We start from the raw sequence: 18,379 nt of genomic DNA, 5'->3' as shown, positions 1-18,379 counted from the left end.
AGGGCTCCATACTGAGCTGAAACTGTTCCTTACTGCCATTAGTGGGCTAGTGATCTCCAAAACAGTGGTTACCTCCACACTTTATGTTTACGACTTGTGCATTTGGTATTGGACAGATCAGTTGCAGTGAAATATATTTTCAGTTGCCCTCAGGAGTGCAGCATGCTAACATAACTGATACTGACAGATCTAAAACCATGCAGAGCACAGGTATACTTTTACATCTCCCACCAGTCAGGAACAACACTGATAGCCATTAACACGGCCCTATGTTTTTAATAAACAGATCTTCCTCAACCAAGTTTTGATTTGTAGTGACTCAATCATCAGTTTCCAAATAATTGACCATGTTACTGTTGCCACCCTGTGGTATCTGTTGTTTAGACTCTTCTCTCTGACAGAATGTATTTCTCTGCATCCCAGTTTGTGTAGGTAGGGACATGGTATCAATACTGTACTCATGAATAGTATTATACCCAGGAAAGTATTGCTACCCCTAACAGAATAGTATGAACTCAACTAATTAGCAAATCTATGGAAATAATTCATTTCAAATTGAATTAATCAGTTCTATGTTACTCATCTTAAGGATAATTCAGAGGTTGTTGCCAGTGTTTAGATGGAATAACCTTTTGGCATGTCACTGTAACTACAATGTGCCACTAGGATCAAATGGGTATCACAATACCTTTCTCAGGATGCACCAGTCATCCCATTTTTCTTACTTAATATAGGCTCAAGACCTTCTACGTCTACTTCTAATTTACTCTTTCTTTTCTTGTGATTTGTTTTCCCAAAATAATTAATTTTCCTTTTGTTTGTACTGTACAGCGCAAACTTAAATGTGCTACTGAACCTTACTCTTCTCCTCTCAGTAGCAATTTTCTCTTAATGCTTGTACTAAGTTATGGTAATATAATTCCGTAACAAAATCACACTGTCCTCATAAATCAACGTCAAATACCATCTGACAAACAAAGTCACTGCAATTAGCTCTAAACTGTCAACAAAAATCATTTATATATTTTTCCCACCAGTTTAGCTGCCGTTATGTGCTATATTTACACAGTTACTTTCCATGTGGATTCCTCACATGCAACAGAATTAAAATTACTTTCTGCTTGTGAATGTAAATTATATGCTTACGTATTTTTATCGTTAACTGATGAGTGAGGTGTCTCTAGGATGATTTGGTCTCCTCTTGAACCTTTTGTTCAATTAAAATATTAACACTTTCCTCCAATGTTGAAATGGAACATAAAATTTCTATTTCGTTTGAATATGTACTTTGTTTTGAAATAGTAAGTATGACACTTGTCTGAAATTTGTTTCAGATCTGTAAAAAATTCACTAGAATGTTCATTTATTGAATCAGGCTGTTCATTTGTGTCTGAATGTTATTTTTCTTAAAAATTTAATATTGTAGATTCCAGTTCTAATAAATTTTTGTTTATTTCTCCATTTTTCTTGTGGGATTTAGCAATGTGTTTATCTAATTTATTGTAATTTATTGTCTTGTTTGTCTAACTTTACATTTGTTTCGGCAGTAACTCTCAGATTATTTGCTTGTGCATTTATATTAATATTGATCTGCCCTATATTATCATTAGTTAATCTAGCTTGGCATTTAGTTTAATACTTAATTGTCCTTGCACCTCTCATTTAACATTAATTTGCCCTGTTGTTGCATTCACACCAATATTGTTTTGTGCAAGCTGACCTATTTTAGTGTTCAGACCTGCTTATAACTGCTCTTGATTTGTCCTAAATTGTTACTGATCATCCTTATATTGTTCACAAAATTTTTTTGAAAAGTCTATGAAATGCTCTTCAGTATTTATAGTTAATATAGGCATGCAATCAAAATAATAGTAATAATAATAATAATAATAATAATAAAACTTGAACAACACTTCCCTAATTCCTAGCAGTTATAACACTTTCATAGAAAATTTGTAGTAAAATCCAACTCCTAAACTAAAAAATTAAAAGTTGTTTTTGAGTAAATAGAGCTCAACAGGCCCTATCGCACAGCTTTTGCTGCAAGCACCTACAAAATTATCAGTCACCCATTAAAAGCAGTTCCTATCTGTAAAAGCATTGACCATCAATCTTTTGACACACTGTCTTAATAACTGGCTTTGTCATATGTATTTCTGTCAGTTTTAACTGTGTTTCGTCAGCAGTAATATAACAGCATCACATTTTCAGTGCCTGTACTGATATGCGCAAATCTCATCAGTTGATTATTTATATGGTTGCCAAGAACAACAGCACCATTTTAGAATAACCCTTTATTCTTTTCAAATAATTCCATTTAAAAATAATTCTTATCAGCATTTGATTGCCTGTATTTCTTCCAACAATAATTAGATCTTCGTCCTGCACTATGATGCCACGAATGTAGTGTGTTGCCATAAAGTTAATTTGTTTACAATTCTCAGCCTTGGACACTGTATGTCATACGAAAGATTTATAAATCTGTCACTCATCGATAAAATGTCTATTCAGAAGATGTCAAGCCCTGACCACTATGAAAGTCTGTAAGTGTTATTTAGCTGTTCAATACAATGTCTGTTCATAAGGTGTGGAGCCCTGACCTCTGTAAAGTCTAAAAATGTTATTCAGATGGCAAACACACAAATGGGCTCAGTGCATAAATATTGGCTTAGGTACAAACACCACTGATGCTCTGGAGAGGGGATGCTTGCATCTCATTTGCAGCAGTGTACCCATTCGAGGCAGCACACTCGTGCCTCCGTGGCAAATGTAGGGAACGCATTGGCGTAACTGGCGATGCACGTATTTGAAAGTGCAGTCGTCCAGATAATGGCTGTTACCGCAGTTATTACTGTAGGAAATGTGGTACTGCTGCTCTAAATTCTCTTGAATAATATGTGAAGGCCTTTTTTCACCATTGTCGATAAACGTGTAGAACATCAACTGGATAACATCAAACTTCTGCCTGATTACAACGTCGAATCCGAAACCTCTATGTAGAAGTGTGTCCAAAGAATGAATGAATGTGAATGTAACATTTGATTCGGCTGATCAACATCGTAACTATTATCAAAAAATGTGTATTTTCCCAGGACTTCTTGCTTTTCAAAAGTAGCCCGATGATGTTAGGAGCTCCTATATTCACATGAGTGCAGGTACTTCCTCTCACGAAGTTACTGCAATCACCATTCAGTGTTGAAGACACATGTTGTCCTTAGGCATAAGTCTCTAAATGCAAATAAAGTAACAAGTCTGCCCATATTTGTGTTCTTCTCTGCAACAACTTGTTTTATGGTTTCATTCATGAGTATCAGTTATAGCCAAGAATACATAAGGATGCGCATCATTCTTCAGTAGTGTGTTGCTGACCATCAGTGTGGGTGAGGTCAACATCAAGGAAAGTGATATGTGATTTAAAATAGGCCCATGTGAAATTTAATTGGGAGAATGTATGTAGAGATTCCAAAAATAATAATTCCATCCATCCTCCATCTCCTTCAATACTTCTGCCAATAGAAGGGGCCATTGGCTGTGATAGCTAGCATACTTTTTCAACTTTTGTGTGTAGTTTTTTTTATTCTGCCACCACTTGGTCAGCAGATTTTTTTTATCCATCCAGTTGTATTATATTTTCAAAAATTGATTATTTTCATTTACTTATTCTGTTGGAAAACGTGTGATGATGGTTTATAGCCTCACACAACTTTTCTTTATAAGTCATATACACAGGTACATTACTATACAAATGTATTTAATGAGGACGGGACAGGTGGTTGGCTATGGCCTTGTTAATGAAACCATCCTTGTATTTGCCTGAAGTGATGTAGGACAACCACAGAAAACCTGTATCATGATGGACAGAGACAGCCTGAGCCTCCATTCTTCCAAAAGGCATATCTTTAACAAATACTCCACCTCAGTTGGACATACATAACTTATTGTTCTTACATTTGTACATACTTAGAACATGTTATCTTAGAAACGTAAAAAAAAAAAAAAATTTATGCATTTTTCATTTAACTCTATAAAAGAAGATACTTCACTGCACGCGATCCCATACACTCGCCGTTGACTTTAGTACCACAACCATGCTGCCATGCCTCTATTACATCGCCATGTCTTCCCTTCTGCCAGTCTGTAAAGCTCAGTCAGCATTCCCTCATGATGTCTGAGATACTGAACTCAGAAAAAGGGTGAGACATTAATATTACACTCTAGCAGTCACCAATTTTTATTGTTATCTTGTACTCGGAATTTTTAAGTAATCTTTAACTGTGTAGTACGCAATATTTTAAAGGTATGCTTCCTGTCTTCTTAAATAAATGTATTTATTATAGCTCTTTCATTTCAGTGTACAAATTACTATACAATTTTAATCCTTGATAAAAAATGCTGTTTAGAGTTTGTGTCTGTTTTCCCTTAGCAAAAGTCAGTCCGAATTAGCTCTCCCCATGATGAAGTGTAGAATTGTTTGGGACATACTTAGTAATGTTTATTATGATGTGCACTACAGATTGGTTATCTTACTGCATCATGTGAGTTCATCTGATGTAGTAAGGGTACCCATTTTTTTTAATTTTTACTGCCAGTGACCTCTGCTACTACTTTTACTTATTATCTGTACAGCCTTTTCTGATAGTTTGAATATTGCATCAAAGTTTCATGGATTTGATGCCCAGAATGGAGTTACATAGCTAAGAACTGAACCATACATTGAAACAGTATGTTCCCAAAAGGTACTGGCTGTTCACACAAGATACGACACCAAGCCCTTAACATGCTGATGAGTCTCTTTGCCAGTACCAACATGCATTCATTACATGTCAGTTGACAATCAATATTCATCCCTAAAAGCTTTGTGTTTGCTATTTAGTCTATAATTTAACATTTATGCTTAAAGTGACAGAATTATTTTCCCTAATCTATCTGAAATTCATGTGATTTGTTGATTAGATACTTTGTGCCACATGAAATCTGTGTTCTGTGATGTGACATGGTGTGTGTGTGTGTGTGTGTGTGTGTGTGTGTGTGTGTGTGTGTGTATTTTACACCCTCAGTACACATTTTAATGTCTCTTTTTCTCGTGTTTTTTAGGGACCAGCCCAATACATTCGTTATACTCCTTCACAACAAGGCGCTGCATTCAATTCAGGAGCTAAACAGCGTGTGATTCGAATGGTAGAAGCACAGAGAGACCCAATTGAGCCACCAAAGTTCAAGTAAGTTTAATGCAAACCTGTGAGATCAGTAGCTATTCAGTGGAAAAGTAAAAGATTTTTTACTGTAATGAAGTAGTCTTTGTTTAGAATTATTTTGTATTAGCAACAAACCTAAACTTGTATGTGACATCAGTTACATCTTTGCTCGAGCATTTTATGTGACACGTGTGTGTGTGTGTGTGTGTGTGTGTGTGTGTGTGTGTGTGTTTACTTCCCTCAAGTATATTGATTCAAATTCTTTTCCTTTATGTTATCTGTTTATGCATGTCATGTGTCAAGAACTTAATGAACAAAAGAAGGTTTGTAACTGGGAAAAAAAAAGTTCAGAAGGTAAGTTAGAAAAGAAATGCACTGCTATCAGTTCCCTTGGAGGTGGTTCTCTTCCACCACGGTACATGAAAAAAATTACACAAAGTACCCTACTTTAGTGCACTTAATTTTACTTCTAACTTAAGTATAAGTAAAAATTGTTTAACACTAATGGTAAATGATAGTCACTACATCATAAATAGACACATTTCATAGTTGTTATAACGTTACCACAGTTAGCAGTAAATTTGACTATAGTACGAAAGGTGTGGACTAGAAAATTTTTTAATTGAAGTGCACATTACACTACAAAACATTACTCTAGGTGATAACTCTTTTCTGAAACTGGTTAAACGTGAAAGACTTGGGTCTCTCTTCCCTTTGCAAAATAGCAAAAACTCAAGATGTGCAGTAGCATAGATTTACTGATCATTACTTTATGAAAAAAGAATAGTGTCACCATTGCATAGCTTAATTACTACTCAAATCAAAATTAAGGGGATGGAAGTTGTACCAAATCATAGCCACACTTGTCTACTCAACTCTGAGCACTACTCTTATTCAACCAGAAAATTAAATCCTCACAAAATGTTACCAAATAGTTGACCTGTCAGAAATATTCACATCAGTCTAGCACCACAGTTATTAGTTGTTGTTGTGGTCTTCAGTCCTGAGACTGGTTTGATGCAGCTCTCCATGCTACTCTATCCTGTGCAAGCTGCTTCATCTCCCAGTACTTACTGCAGCCTACATCCTTCTGGATCTGCTTAGTGTATTCATCTCTTGGTCTCCCTCTACGATTTTTACCCTCCACGCTGCCCTCCAATGCTAAATTTGTGATCCCCTGATGCCTCAGAACATGTCCTACCAACCGGTCCCTTCTTCTTGTCAAGTTGTGCCACAAACTCCTCTTCTTCCCAATTCTTTTCAATACCTCCTCATTAGTTATGTGATCTACCCAACTAATCTTCAGCATTCTTCTGTAGCACCACATTTCGAAAGCTTCTATTCTCTTCTTGTCCAAACTATTTATCATCCATGTTTCACTTCCATACATGGCTACATTCCACACAAATACTTTCAGAAAAGACTTCCTGACACTTAAATCTATACTTGATGTTAACAAATTTCTCTTCTTCAGAAACGCTTTTCTTGCCATTGCCAATCTACATTTTATATCCTCTCTACTTCGACCATCATCAGTTATTTTGCTCTCCAAATAGCAAAACTCCTTTACTACTTTAAGTGTCTCATTTCCTAATCTAATTCCCTCAGCATCAGCCGACTTAATTAGACTACATTCCATTATCCTCGTTTTGCTTTTGTTCATGTTCATCTTATATCCTCCTTTCAAGACACTGTCCATTCCGTTCAGCTGCTCTACCAAGTCCTTTGCTGTCTCTGACAGAATTACAGTGTCATCAGCGAACCTCAAAGTTTTTATTTCTTCTCCGTGGATTTTGATACCTACTCTGAATTTTTCCATTGTTTCCTTTACTACTTGCTCAATATACAGATTGAATAACATTGGGGAGAGGCTACAACCCGGTATTGCTCCCTTCCCAACCACTGCTTCCCTTTCATGTCCCTCGACTCTTATTACTGTGATCTGGTATCTGTACAAATTGTAAGTAACCTTTTGATCTCTGTATTTTACCCCTGCTACCTTTAGAATTTGAAAGAGAGTATTTCAGTCAACATTGTCAAAAGCTTTCTCTAAGTCTACAAATGCCAGAAACGTAGGTTTGCCTTTCCTTAATCTTTCTTCTAAGATAAGTCGTAAGGTCAGTATTGCCTCACATGTTCCAACATTTCTACGGAATCCAAACTGATCATCGCTGAGGTCGGCTTCTACCAGTTTTTCCATTCGCCTCAATTCTTGTTAGTATTTTGCAGCTGTGATTTATTAAACTGATAGTTCGATAATTTTCACATCTGTCAACACCTGCTTTCTTTGGGATTCGAATTATTATATTCTTCTTGAAGTCTGAGGCTATTTCGCCTGTCTCATACATCTTGCTCACCAGATGGTGGAGTTTTGTTAGGACTGGGTCTCCCAAGGCCGTCAGTAGTTCTAATGGAATGTTGTCTACTCCCGGGGCCTTGTTTCGACTCAGATCTTTCAGTACTCTGTCAAACTCTTCACACAGTATTGTATCTCCCATTTCATCTTCACCTACATCCTCTTCCATTTCCATAATATTGTCCTCAAGTACATCACCCCTGTATAGACCCTCTATATACTCCTTCCACCTTTCTGCTTTTCCTTCTTTGCTTAGAACTGGGTTTCCATCTGAGCTCTTGATATTCAAGCAAGTGGTTCTCTTTTCTCCAAAGGCCTCTTTAACTTTCCTGTAGGCAGCATCTATCTTACCCCAGTGAGATAAGCCTCTACATCCTTACATTTGTCCTCTAGCTATCCCTGCTTAGCCATTTTGCACTTCCTGTCGATCTCATTTTTGAGACGTTTGTATTCCGTTTTGCCTGCTTCATTTACTGCATTTTTATATTTTCTTCTTTCATCAATTAATTTCAATATTTCTTCTGTTACCCAAGGATTTCTACTAGCTTTCGTCTTTTTACCTACTTGATCCTCTGCTGCCTTCACTACTTCATCCCTCAGAGCTACCCATTCTTCTTCTACTGTGTTTCTTTCCCCCATTCCTGTCAATTGTTCCCTTATGCTCTCCCTGACACTCTGTACAATCTCTGGTTCTTTCAGTTTATCCAGGTCCCATCTCCTTAAATTCCCACCTTTTTTGCAGTTTCTTCAGTTTTAATCTACAGTTCATAACCAATAGATTGTGGTCAGAGTCCACATCTGCCCCTGGAAATGTCTTACAATTTAAAACCTGGTTCCTTAGCTATGATTAAGTTATGCTCTGTGCAAAATTCTACCATCGTCATCTGCAGAGCTAGTTGGCATATAAACTTGTACTACTGTAGTAGGCATGGGCTTCGTGTCTATCTTGGTCACAATAATGCGTTCACTATGCTGTTTGTAGTAGCTTACCCACACTCCTATTTTTTTTATTCATTATTAAACCTACTCCTGCATTACCCATGTATTCATAACCCTGTATTCACCTGGCCAAAAGTCGTGTTCCTCCTGCCACCGAACTTCACTAATTCCCACTATATCTAACTTTAACCTATCCTTTTCCCTTTTTAAATTTTCTAACCTACCTGCCTGATTAAGGGATCTGACATTCCACGCTCCGATCTGTAGAACGCCAGTTTTCTTTCTCCTGATAACAACGGCCTCTTGAGTAGTCCCCGCCTGGAGATCCGTATGGGGGACTATTTTACCTCTGGAATATTTTATCCAAGAGGACGCCATCATCATTTAACCATACAGTAAAGCTGCATGCCCTCGGGAAAAATTATGGCTGTAGTTTCCCATTGCTTTCAGCCGTTCGCTGTACCAGCACAGCAAGGCCGTTTTGGTTAGTGTTGCAAGGCTAGATCAGTCAATCATCCAGACTGTTGCCCCTGCAACTACTGAAAAGGCTGCTGCCCCTCTTCAGGAACCACATGTTTGTCTGGCCTCTCAACAGATACCCCTCCGTTGTGGCTGCACCTACGGTACGGCCATCTGTATCGCTGAGGCACGCAAGCCTCCCCACCAATGGCAAGGTCCATGGTTCATGGGAGAAGGTTATTAGTTAATCAGCAAAATTACTTTTCTTCATCCCAGTATTACCAGTTTAAGCTCATAATTCCTCAGAACACAAATAGAGGTTTTTCAGATAACATAGATCCAATGATGCAGCATTATATGACTTGTACCTCACAAAAATATTTCTGTTTATGCTAATCTCTCATTCCCAACTGCAGTGTCATGAATTGCACTATATAAACAGTCCCCAAAGTTGTCTAGTTCAAAATTAGATCATCAAGATAGTTACACCACATTCATTTGTATATAGTTACCTTTTTCATTAATCATGTCTGTCACCTCCATCATTTCACTTACCTTTCTTACCTCGTTAGCTAGCGGAGTGCATTCTCAAAAAATATCCCTACTGCAGAGACAGGCTCCCTAACCATTAAGACCCTAACATTATTCATTATTTATTATTTCATTATTGTTTCATTTTCTGATAAATAAACACCTGCTCTGCTTATCCACTGCAAAATTGACTCTACTGAAAAACACTCCACAGTAACAGAACCCTATGCTAATCAAACTTAACTCTCATTATCGATCAGACAAAATTATCACTTAGAAAAACTATTATTTTACTGGATTCCATCAACTTGCTTCAGATTCTAGCCTGAAGGCAATATACATACAAACCTAGCTTATTCTTTCCACACATATTACTCGAGGCAACTGTATTTAAAGTTGTAATTCCTTAATGTTAGAAACGGCTGTACCATGACACAGATGGATAGGTACCTCACATATACTGATTGTACCAAACACAAACACTTCTACTATACCATAATTAATATTAAGATGCTTTGTACTGCATATTGCCTCTGGTGCTACATCAATGAGGTGGTTACTTCAGATGTTAATTATCCTCCACATATGCTGACACCTTTCATTTTCAGTTTACCTTACATTTGTTTGACAGAAATTCTTTAACCATGGTACCACTTTATTTTCTTCCATTCTCTTATGATTACATTATTTATCTCTAACACAACATAATACACATAAATAATACTGGAGAAACCTTTTTTAACATATCCCTATACTAAAATATCCTACTGCACAAAATCACATGAAAGTCGAAGATAGACTGTGTCTAATTGACTTACAAACTACATATAGGATAGGAGAAGAGTTTGACTGCCTCAGGAAAAATGAGCCAGACAGCTGGGGTAAGCATTATTGCCAGATAATGTGCCCAACACAGAATGTTGAACCCCCTACTTACTATTTACACAAGAAATTAGTTCCAAGTATTACATCAATGCTGATATTTTGAATTATCAAGAAATTACACTCCAACAACTGTCCACCAATTTCACAGTTAATAGTCTCTCTTGTTTCACACTCTTTAATAGCTTACCAGTAGGACCAAGAGTTTTTATTCCAGAAATGTGCTTCACTACTATACCCTCTGTGTTCTTAATAGATTCAAAAAAATGCCTGTGAAATACTATTCAAATCACTAGCACTGTCCCGTAAACACTTAACATATTTACCTTGTATGCCTGCTGTTATTACCGGTTGACACACTTCATTTTACTTACCATGTGATCTTCTCCACGCAACAAATTATCAGTATTTTCCCTGGAAAAACTATCATCCTGCTTACCAAAATAATTACCCGACCCACTGTCACTTTCTCTATGCTTTAGATTTTGTACTTCTTCCACCTTTTTCTCAATTTCAGCCAATTTTGAATCTACATTTTTATGTACTTTTACCAGTTTTTCCTCTACCACTACTGCACACATGGTTTCTACCTCCGTTTCTAAATCATTTTTAATCTGATCGATTTGGTTCTCAAGTTTAACCCTGTTTTTAGCAAAAAAAATCCTGGCAGCTTTGACTTCATCCTTATACTGTATTTTGGAAGCCTCCACCCTCCTACTATAGTCATCACAAAGCTTCTTTCTCTCTTCTACACATTTACTACTCATTAAAGTTATTTTCTCGTCAGTATTCTGATCTGCTTTCTTTATCTTTTCATCACAATCTGTAACTACTGCATCAAATGTCTTATTTAATTCTGAAAGATTATTGCTAACTTCCTTAATTTCCTTTTTGATTTCTTTCTTCAGTTCATGTTTTAAGTTAATCATGTCAGTTTTAATGCTATCAGTTTTCCTTTTCCACCCTACACATACTACTCATAATTTGCTTTAACATCGCTTCCAAGTTTCCGTCTGCCATAAACTGTTGCCCTTGCTGCCTTTGGTTACTAGGTTCCTTCCTCTTAACCTTAATGATTTCATCCACTTCAGTACTGTTTTGGTCCATTTCGCTCACATGACCACACAATGTAGATGACGCTTTTATCTTTTCATCTACAATGGGACTTTAGTCACCATCATTCAAAGTTACATTCATGTCTGATTTATTATCCCTATCATCTACAGAACCAGTATTACTTACGTCCTTCTGTTCATGTTACAACTTAACCTCTATAGGTTTGTCCTCAGTCACACTGTCTTGTTTGTTAAGGCCACTTGTTATGTATCACTCAATACAAAACAGCTTTTGCTATGGAATTACCTTATTCTCATTCACTCTTCTTCTGCTGCTCTGTTGCTGTTCTTGTTGTCATCTGGATCTGCAAGGCTGTGGCAAGTTGTAATTCTCGTGGCAAGGCATCTCAATTTGTAGTCCTACTCTTTCTGAAACTTCTTTAAGAATTTCAGTTTGTTTTTGAGCTGTGGTAATATCCATAGTGCTAGATCATCTGCAAAGGCAAGGCAATCTACTGTAATATTACTTCTACCTAACTTGATTGCTTGCTCTATATTTTGACTTGACTTTTGCTCTCACTATTTTGTAATTGCCTTTTCCAAAACACAGTTAAACAGTGATGGGGAGAGTCCGTTCACCTGTCTAACACCTCTCTTTATATCAAATGGTTTAGAAATTTCTCCCATGAATTTAACTTTAGAGCTAGTGTCAGTTAACATTTTGTTAATCAGTGTTAGAATTTTGTTATCTAGCCCTTGTTCCTTTAAAATTTTGAAAAGAGATTCACGATCAGTTGAGTCATAGATCTTTTTAAAATCCCCAAATGTACATACAATATTGTTACCAGAAATCTTTTGGTGCCTAAGGATTAGTTTTAAATTAAGAATTTGTTCTGGACAGGATCTGTGTGGTCTAAAGCCTGCTTGGTATTCACCAGTTGTTCTTGGGCTTAATCAAGTAAACACTGTGAGAGAATTTTGTATGTGACTGAGAGGAGTGAGATTCCTCAGTAATTATTAACATCAGTTCTGTCCCCTTTTTTTATGCACTGGATGAATTGCCAGATATGTCCCATTAGTTGAGTGATCTTTTTTATAGTGTTAGGGCCAGCCGATTTTAGTAGTTCTGCAGTTATAGTCTTCTCTGGATGCTTTATTGTTTTTAAGTCTCTTAATTCGTTTAATTATTTAGGTATCGTCAAGTTCGTTAGAGCTAGGGTTGGTGTTATTAAATTTGTTGCTGTTTTTATTAACTTTTCTTTTGGGCTTTGCCAATTGTTGGATTGTTTTTTTGTCAAGTTCACTTGTTGGAGATGCGGTTATTTTAACAGTGTCAAATTTTGGAATAACATTTTTTGCTTTGAAGAGTTTTTTGAGGTTGAAGTTTTACTTTTATTCATGTTAAATAATGGTCAGAATCAATGTTAGCCCCTTTCCTAACTTGGAAATTTAAAATTTCCTGGTAGTTAGGGCATGAAATTACTACATGATCGATTTGAAATTCCCCTATAAATGTATTGGGAGCCTGCCAAGTTTTTTGTTTAGAAGGGTTCTTTTTAAAATGTGTTGACATTATTTTAAGGATAAAATTTTGCATGTTTCAACAATTCTTTGGCCATTTTAGTTTGTCCATATATATGTTGGAAATCCACCCATCAATTCTTATATTTTTTCTCTTTACCCCATTGAGCATTAAAATCACCCATTAAAACTGTGCAGTTTTTTGTTTGTATGAATGTTTTCTAAGTGGATCTTTATTGCAGGATCAATAAGAAAATACCAAGAGGGCCTCCTTCACCACCTGCACCCGTAATGCATTCTCCTACAAGAAAGGTGAGTTTTTGCACTGTATGTATTATTAGCTTATTCATATATGCCTGCATTTTGGGAAGGAAAAAACTGAGAGATTATGTCCCATCCTCTTCATCAGTTGTTAGACATCCATTGCTGTATAAAAGCTTCCTCCAGGTTTCTCTATACATTACAAGCTTCATGCACATTTCATCTGATATGTATATATACCATAGGGCAACGGCCTTGCCACAGTGGGTACACCGGTTCCCGTGAGATCACCGAAGTTAAGCGCTGTCGGGCGTGGTCGGCACTTGGATGGGTGACCATGCAGGCCACCATCCGCTGTTGCCATTCTTCGGGCTGCACTCAACCTCGTGATGCCAATTGAGCAGCTACTCGACCGAATAGTAGCGGCTTCGGTCAAGAATACCATCATAATGACAGGGAGAGCGGTGTGCTGACCTCATGCTCTTCCTATCCACATCCTCCTCTGAGGATGACACGGCGGTCGGATGGACCCGATGGAGTGGTTATGTATATATACCATTCACCCAATTTGAATTTGGTCTTTACTACAAATCAGGACATGCACAGAAGAGCTGTTTTTTTTTTTTTTTTTTTTTTTTTTTCGATGACTTAATATCTATACCAGTTTTGACTGACCAGCCTTCTTGGCCAATGTTTGCAACCGAGCATGCTAGGAGTCAACATTTCCATGATGCTTTTGCTAGAGCCTTCTACTAGAGGACTTGCATGATAATTGAGAGAAATAAACTTAATAGTTAAAATTAATTTGCTCGCCGCTGTTTTCTGCCAACAATATGGGAAGTATGAAGAAATTATTGCCTAGAATCTTGAAAAGTACTTCCTTGGTCAGTTTGCCTTCAGTTCACCTAGCTATAGATCCAATCCATCTCCATTTCTGTTACAGTCATAATGTTGTCTTCCATTCTGCTGTGTTCTCTAACTCATTTATTTGTTTTTCTGTCTCTCCTGGAATTCTCAAATTACATTCCTCAATTGCTTGCTGGGAAACCAAGAGTTTTTCAGTGTTTTTCACATTAAAAGCTCATGCCTTTTGCTGTAAATCAGAACTGATAATATACACTGACTGTAAACTTTCAGTTTCAGACATTTTGGAATCTTTGTTTTAAAAGCACTGTGTAATTTATGGAAAGCACTTAACCCTCCTTAACTGCCCTAAATACAACTTTGTAGCATTATCTTTTGGAGTGTTGGTTGCGCCCTATTTTAGTTGTATTATAAATGATTTTTCAGGGCTGCTTTCAAACATGCTCTTTAATTTTTCCTTTAATTGTTGAGGGTTATCTGCATTAGAGGCAAATGACTTCTGTTGTACAGACTATTTTTGCCTGACCCCTTTTCCAGTTTTTAATCTGCACCTGAAACACTATAATCACTTGGAGTTTGAAGATGTTTAGTACTGCCATATTCTGTGGAATGTCTTTATTGGCTGATAAAATTTGGTTCGTTTGAGTTCCATTTTGATCCTGCAAAGCTAATCTTCTATTTGTTTTCTTCTGTAAGAATACATTTAAGACAAGACATGTTGTTCTTGGCCAATTGCAGTAGTGTTTGACTTGTCATTTCTAACATGATATAAGAAGTTTCCCACTGAAGAACCAGTCTTTAAGTGTTACGCTGCTTTCACTTTGAAATCCCCCAAGGATGATTTGCATCATTTATTGGATTTTGCAAACCTTTGTAAAAGTCTCCTACCTCCTCATCAAATTGTGAGCTTGTTGTTGCACAGACATGAATGATTTCTATGGAGTATATTTTAATTATTTTTAAAACAAATCTTATCATTCTGCTGGAAATTTGTTCAGTATCTGTACATTTTATTGAATTTTCTGATTTTCCATAAACTGTACACTTATATCCCCACCCCTCTGCTGTAGTCTTCTGTACTAAACACATCCTCTGATTTTAATTCAGTTTGTCCTTGGTTTCTGTGGCGCAGTTCTGATAACCTTAACATTTTATTTGATGTTATTTAGCTCCTTTTCCAATTCCACTGAACCACTTACAGATTCTAGAGTTATGGAATTTTTTGCTCCTAAATCAAAAATAACAGCATCAGGATTTCCATGTAATTGTTTAATTAGCCAAACTGTGTGCAAATAGGTGTTGTTTCAGTAGCTTCTCCATATGCCCTGCAGTGTAAGCCCATTGCCTATGTTCCCTCTATCCACTTCTCCCATTGTTATTTCAACCAGGCAGGGATACCAACATTCCAGATACTCCAACAACGCTTCTGGTGCACTTACCTGTTGATGCCCAAAGACTTTGATGACACATTAGTGACAGATCATGGTCGAATTATGCTCACAGCAGTCTCGGACCAGGCCGGAATATGTCCGCATCTCAAAGAGTATGAGACCAGTGCTACCATTTTTCAAGCTGATCATGTAGCAGCAAACTCTGCTAGTCAGTTTTCTCATTTAGCAGTCAGTCTGTCTTAAATAATATATTATCCCAGAAAATGTTCAGACAGTGTTACCATACTGTCTACAGTGCAGGTTCGTGGGCAGTTATTCCATATTTTTTGTCCATAAAGGCATTCATCAAGTGTTTTCTGGGTACCAGCAACTGTATAATATGAACATCTGGATTGGACATTGGGATCTCCCCTGGTTGGTTCCTTTCATTCTCACTAAGATGCAATTTTTTGCTCCCTCCATTTCTTAATAAAGTCATCTTTTGCAGCCTAGAAAGATACTATATGTACCACTACATGTATTTTTGACAAGCAACTGTACATTGCATGGCAGAGGGATATTTTGTGCTCGCTGGTATCTGCATTAATAACAAAGCACTGAGTGAAGACTTTACCAGTTTGTATTGAATTTAATCTATGTTTTTCTTTCCAGGTGACTGTAAAGGAACAGAAGGAGTGGAAAATACCACCGTGCATATCTAATTGGAAAAATGCAAAAGTAAGCCCTGCATATGTGATACACAAATTTGTTAGATTGCTTCTGATTTCAAATATTTCTATGTGGTTCAATCAACTATTTTCTCTTTTAGGGCTACACAATTCCACTTGATAAACGTTTAGCCGCAGATGGTCGTGGACTTCAACAAACACACATTAATGAGAACTTTGCCAAGCTAGCTGAGGCCTTGTACATTGCAGACAGGAAGGTAAATCAACACTTCAATTTCATACATAAATACTCATACAAAATGAATATGTTCATTTTGTCTTAGAAACAATAAGCAAGTAGTAGAGTTGAGATCAAGCAATTGTGTGATAAAGTAACATTTCTGGTTCTCAAAAATAGTTTTATTTAAGTGATGAAATCCCATGTTCCCTTGTGTCAGTCCCCAATTTAAAATAAATTAGTTCCGTTTCAGTTCATAATGTGGTTCTAAAATTTTTCAAGATATACCATACTAAGTTAGTCTTACAAAAAAGATCTGTTTCTTTTACATTTCCAAATAGTTTTTGCTAGTCTCAACACATCTATCCATCCTTGAAAACCTAGTGTCAAACATTATTTTGCAAGAGTTCAGTGGCAGCTATAATTGAGTTAGTGTAAGATGACCTCTGGCAGTGCTGTTGCTAGCTTTCGGCTCCATATCGCTAACGGTTGCACGTGAAAATAGTACCGTATTTACTCGAATCTAAGCCGCACCTTAAAAATGAGACTCGAAATCAAGGAAAAAATATTTTCCCGAATCTAAGCCGCACCTGAAATTTGAGACTCGAAATTCAAGGAAAAAATATTTTCTCGAATCTAAGCCGCACCTGAAATTTGAGACTCGAAATTCAAGGGGAGAGAAAAATTATAGGCCGCATCTCCAAATCGAAACAAAATTGGTCCATTGTAATATGAGACACAATTTAGGTCGAATGAATGACGATACAGCTACAGTAGTTTGGTTCGAGTCGTAAGTTTGCCGTTAAGCTTTACCAGGTAGCCATTGCTATCCATCAGGCGCTCCGTCCGTATTTATACGGGTACCCTTCCTTTTCCACGTGCTTCGTCTGGTTTGAATTGATAGCTTATTCTTCTTTGATCTGATAAGCGCAGTTTTCTTTGTTAAAGGTGTTTACGTCACTCTAAGCTGAAAACACGTTGCTGTACTGTGTCATGCATTGTTTGTCGCATTCTGATAGTGTGTGTTTACGGCCTGTCGCCGCTTGCGACATGGCTTGCTTTTGTGCGCGCTACCGCTGCTTTTTTTTTTAAAAAAAAAAGAGGAATCGTCTCATTAGCGAAACAATGGCAAGAAACTGCTATTTGTTGTTACTTACACTGCTGCTTTCTTTGATAATGATCAACAAGAACCAAATAATAGACTGCGTATGATAGAAGATGTTCTGAACGAGAGTTTAGCGAAAATTTTTCTCCAATTGAAAATCTTTGCAGGCGCCTCTTTTGTACATTACATTCTACACAGAAATTAGAGTCATCTTAGATTTAAAAATCTAGTCAATTGCCGTGCTTCATTTCTGACTGTATCACTATTAAGCATAAGAATAATACGAATATAAACATGACATGATATGTATATTCTTCCGCGTTTGCTGTTGTCTCACTCTAGTTTCGTAGTTTATTAGGCAGACCGGATTTAAATGAGATAGCAGCAAACATGAAACAATATATGGCAAAATGTTTATTTGCGTACTATTCTTATGGTGACGAGAATACTGCATGTGATTCACAATTTATAAAAGTTCCTATTATAGCAACCATCTCTTCTCACAGATAGGAAAAAATTCAGAATGAGTTGGCCGTATTGACAAACATCCCAAACAGTCTTTCCAGTCGGATTTTCGTAGTACATTGAAATGCTGCTACGATTGAAGATGAACCATGCTGAATTTGTATTTACTTCGTTGGATAATTTATGAAAATGCAGTGGTTGAAACTCGGGGCGGAGAAAATAGCTCGTCTTCCACCTTTTTTTAATTTATTTACTGACGCAGAGGTTTTGGCGCCAGTATTTATCTTTGTGCCCACAAAGCATGCCTGTGTAGCGCTACATATATTCGACGGAAGAAGTAAGTTGTGGCGGCACCCACCAACTTTTTTCAGAATTTTCGCCGGCTTTGCACTCGATTCTAAGCCGCAGGTGGTTTTTTGGAGTACAAAAACCGGAAAAAAAGTGCGGCTTAGATTCGAGTAAATACGGTA

General features: G+C 37.0%; 1 protein-coding gene across 1 annotated transcript in view; it reads left to right on the top strand.

Moving 5' to 3' along the window:
• LOC124591312 (puff-specific protein Bx42) overlaps positions 1 to 18,379 on the top strand; it is a 45,986-nt gene that overhangs the window by 15,433 nt on the left and 12,174 nt on the right. The window contains exons 5-8 of the mRNA XM_047131724.1: positions 5,095 to 5,219; positions 13,181 to 13,250; positions 16,106 to 16,171; positions 16,263 to 16,379. Coding sequence (XP_046987680.1) covers positions 5,095 to 5,219; positions 13,181 to 13,250; positions 16,106 to 16,171; positions 16,263 to 16,379 — 378 coding nt within the window. The remainder of the gene's footprint in view (positions 1 to 5,094; positions 5,220 to 13,180; positions 13,251 to 16,105; positions 16,172 to 16,262; positions 16,380 to 18,379) is intronic.

Source organism: Schistocerca americana, chromosome 2 (assembly GCF_021461395.2).
Source record: "Schistocerca americana isolate TAMUIC-IGC-003095 chromosome 2, iqSchAmer2.1, whole genome shotgun sequence".
Taxonomy (NCBI): domain Eukaryota; kingdom Metazoa; phylum Arthropoda; class Insecta; order Orthoptera; family Acrididae; genus Schistocerca; species Schistocerca americana.
This window is presented reverse-complemented; position numbering and strand designations above follow the sequence as displayed.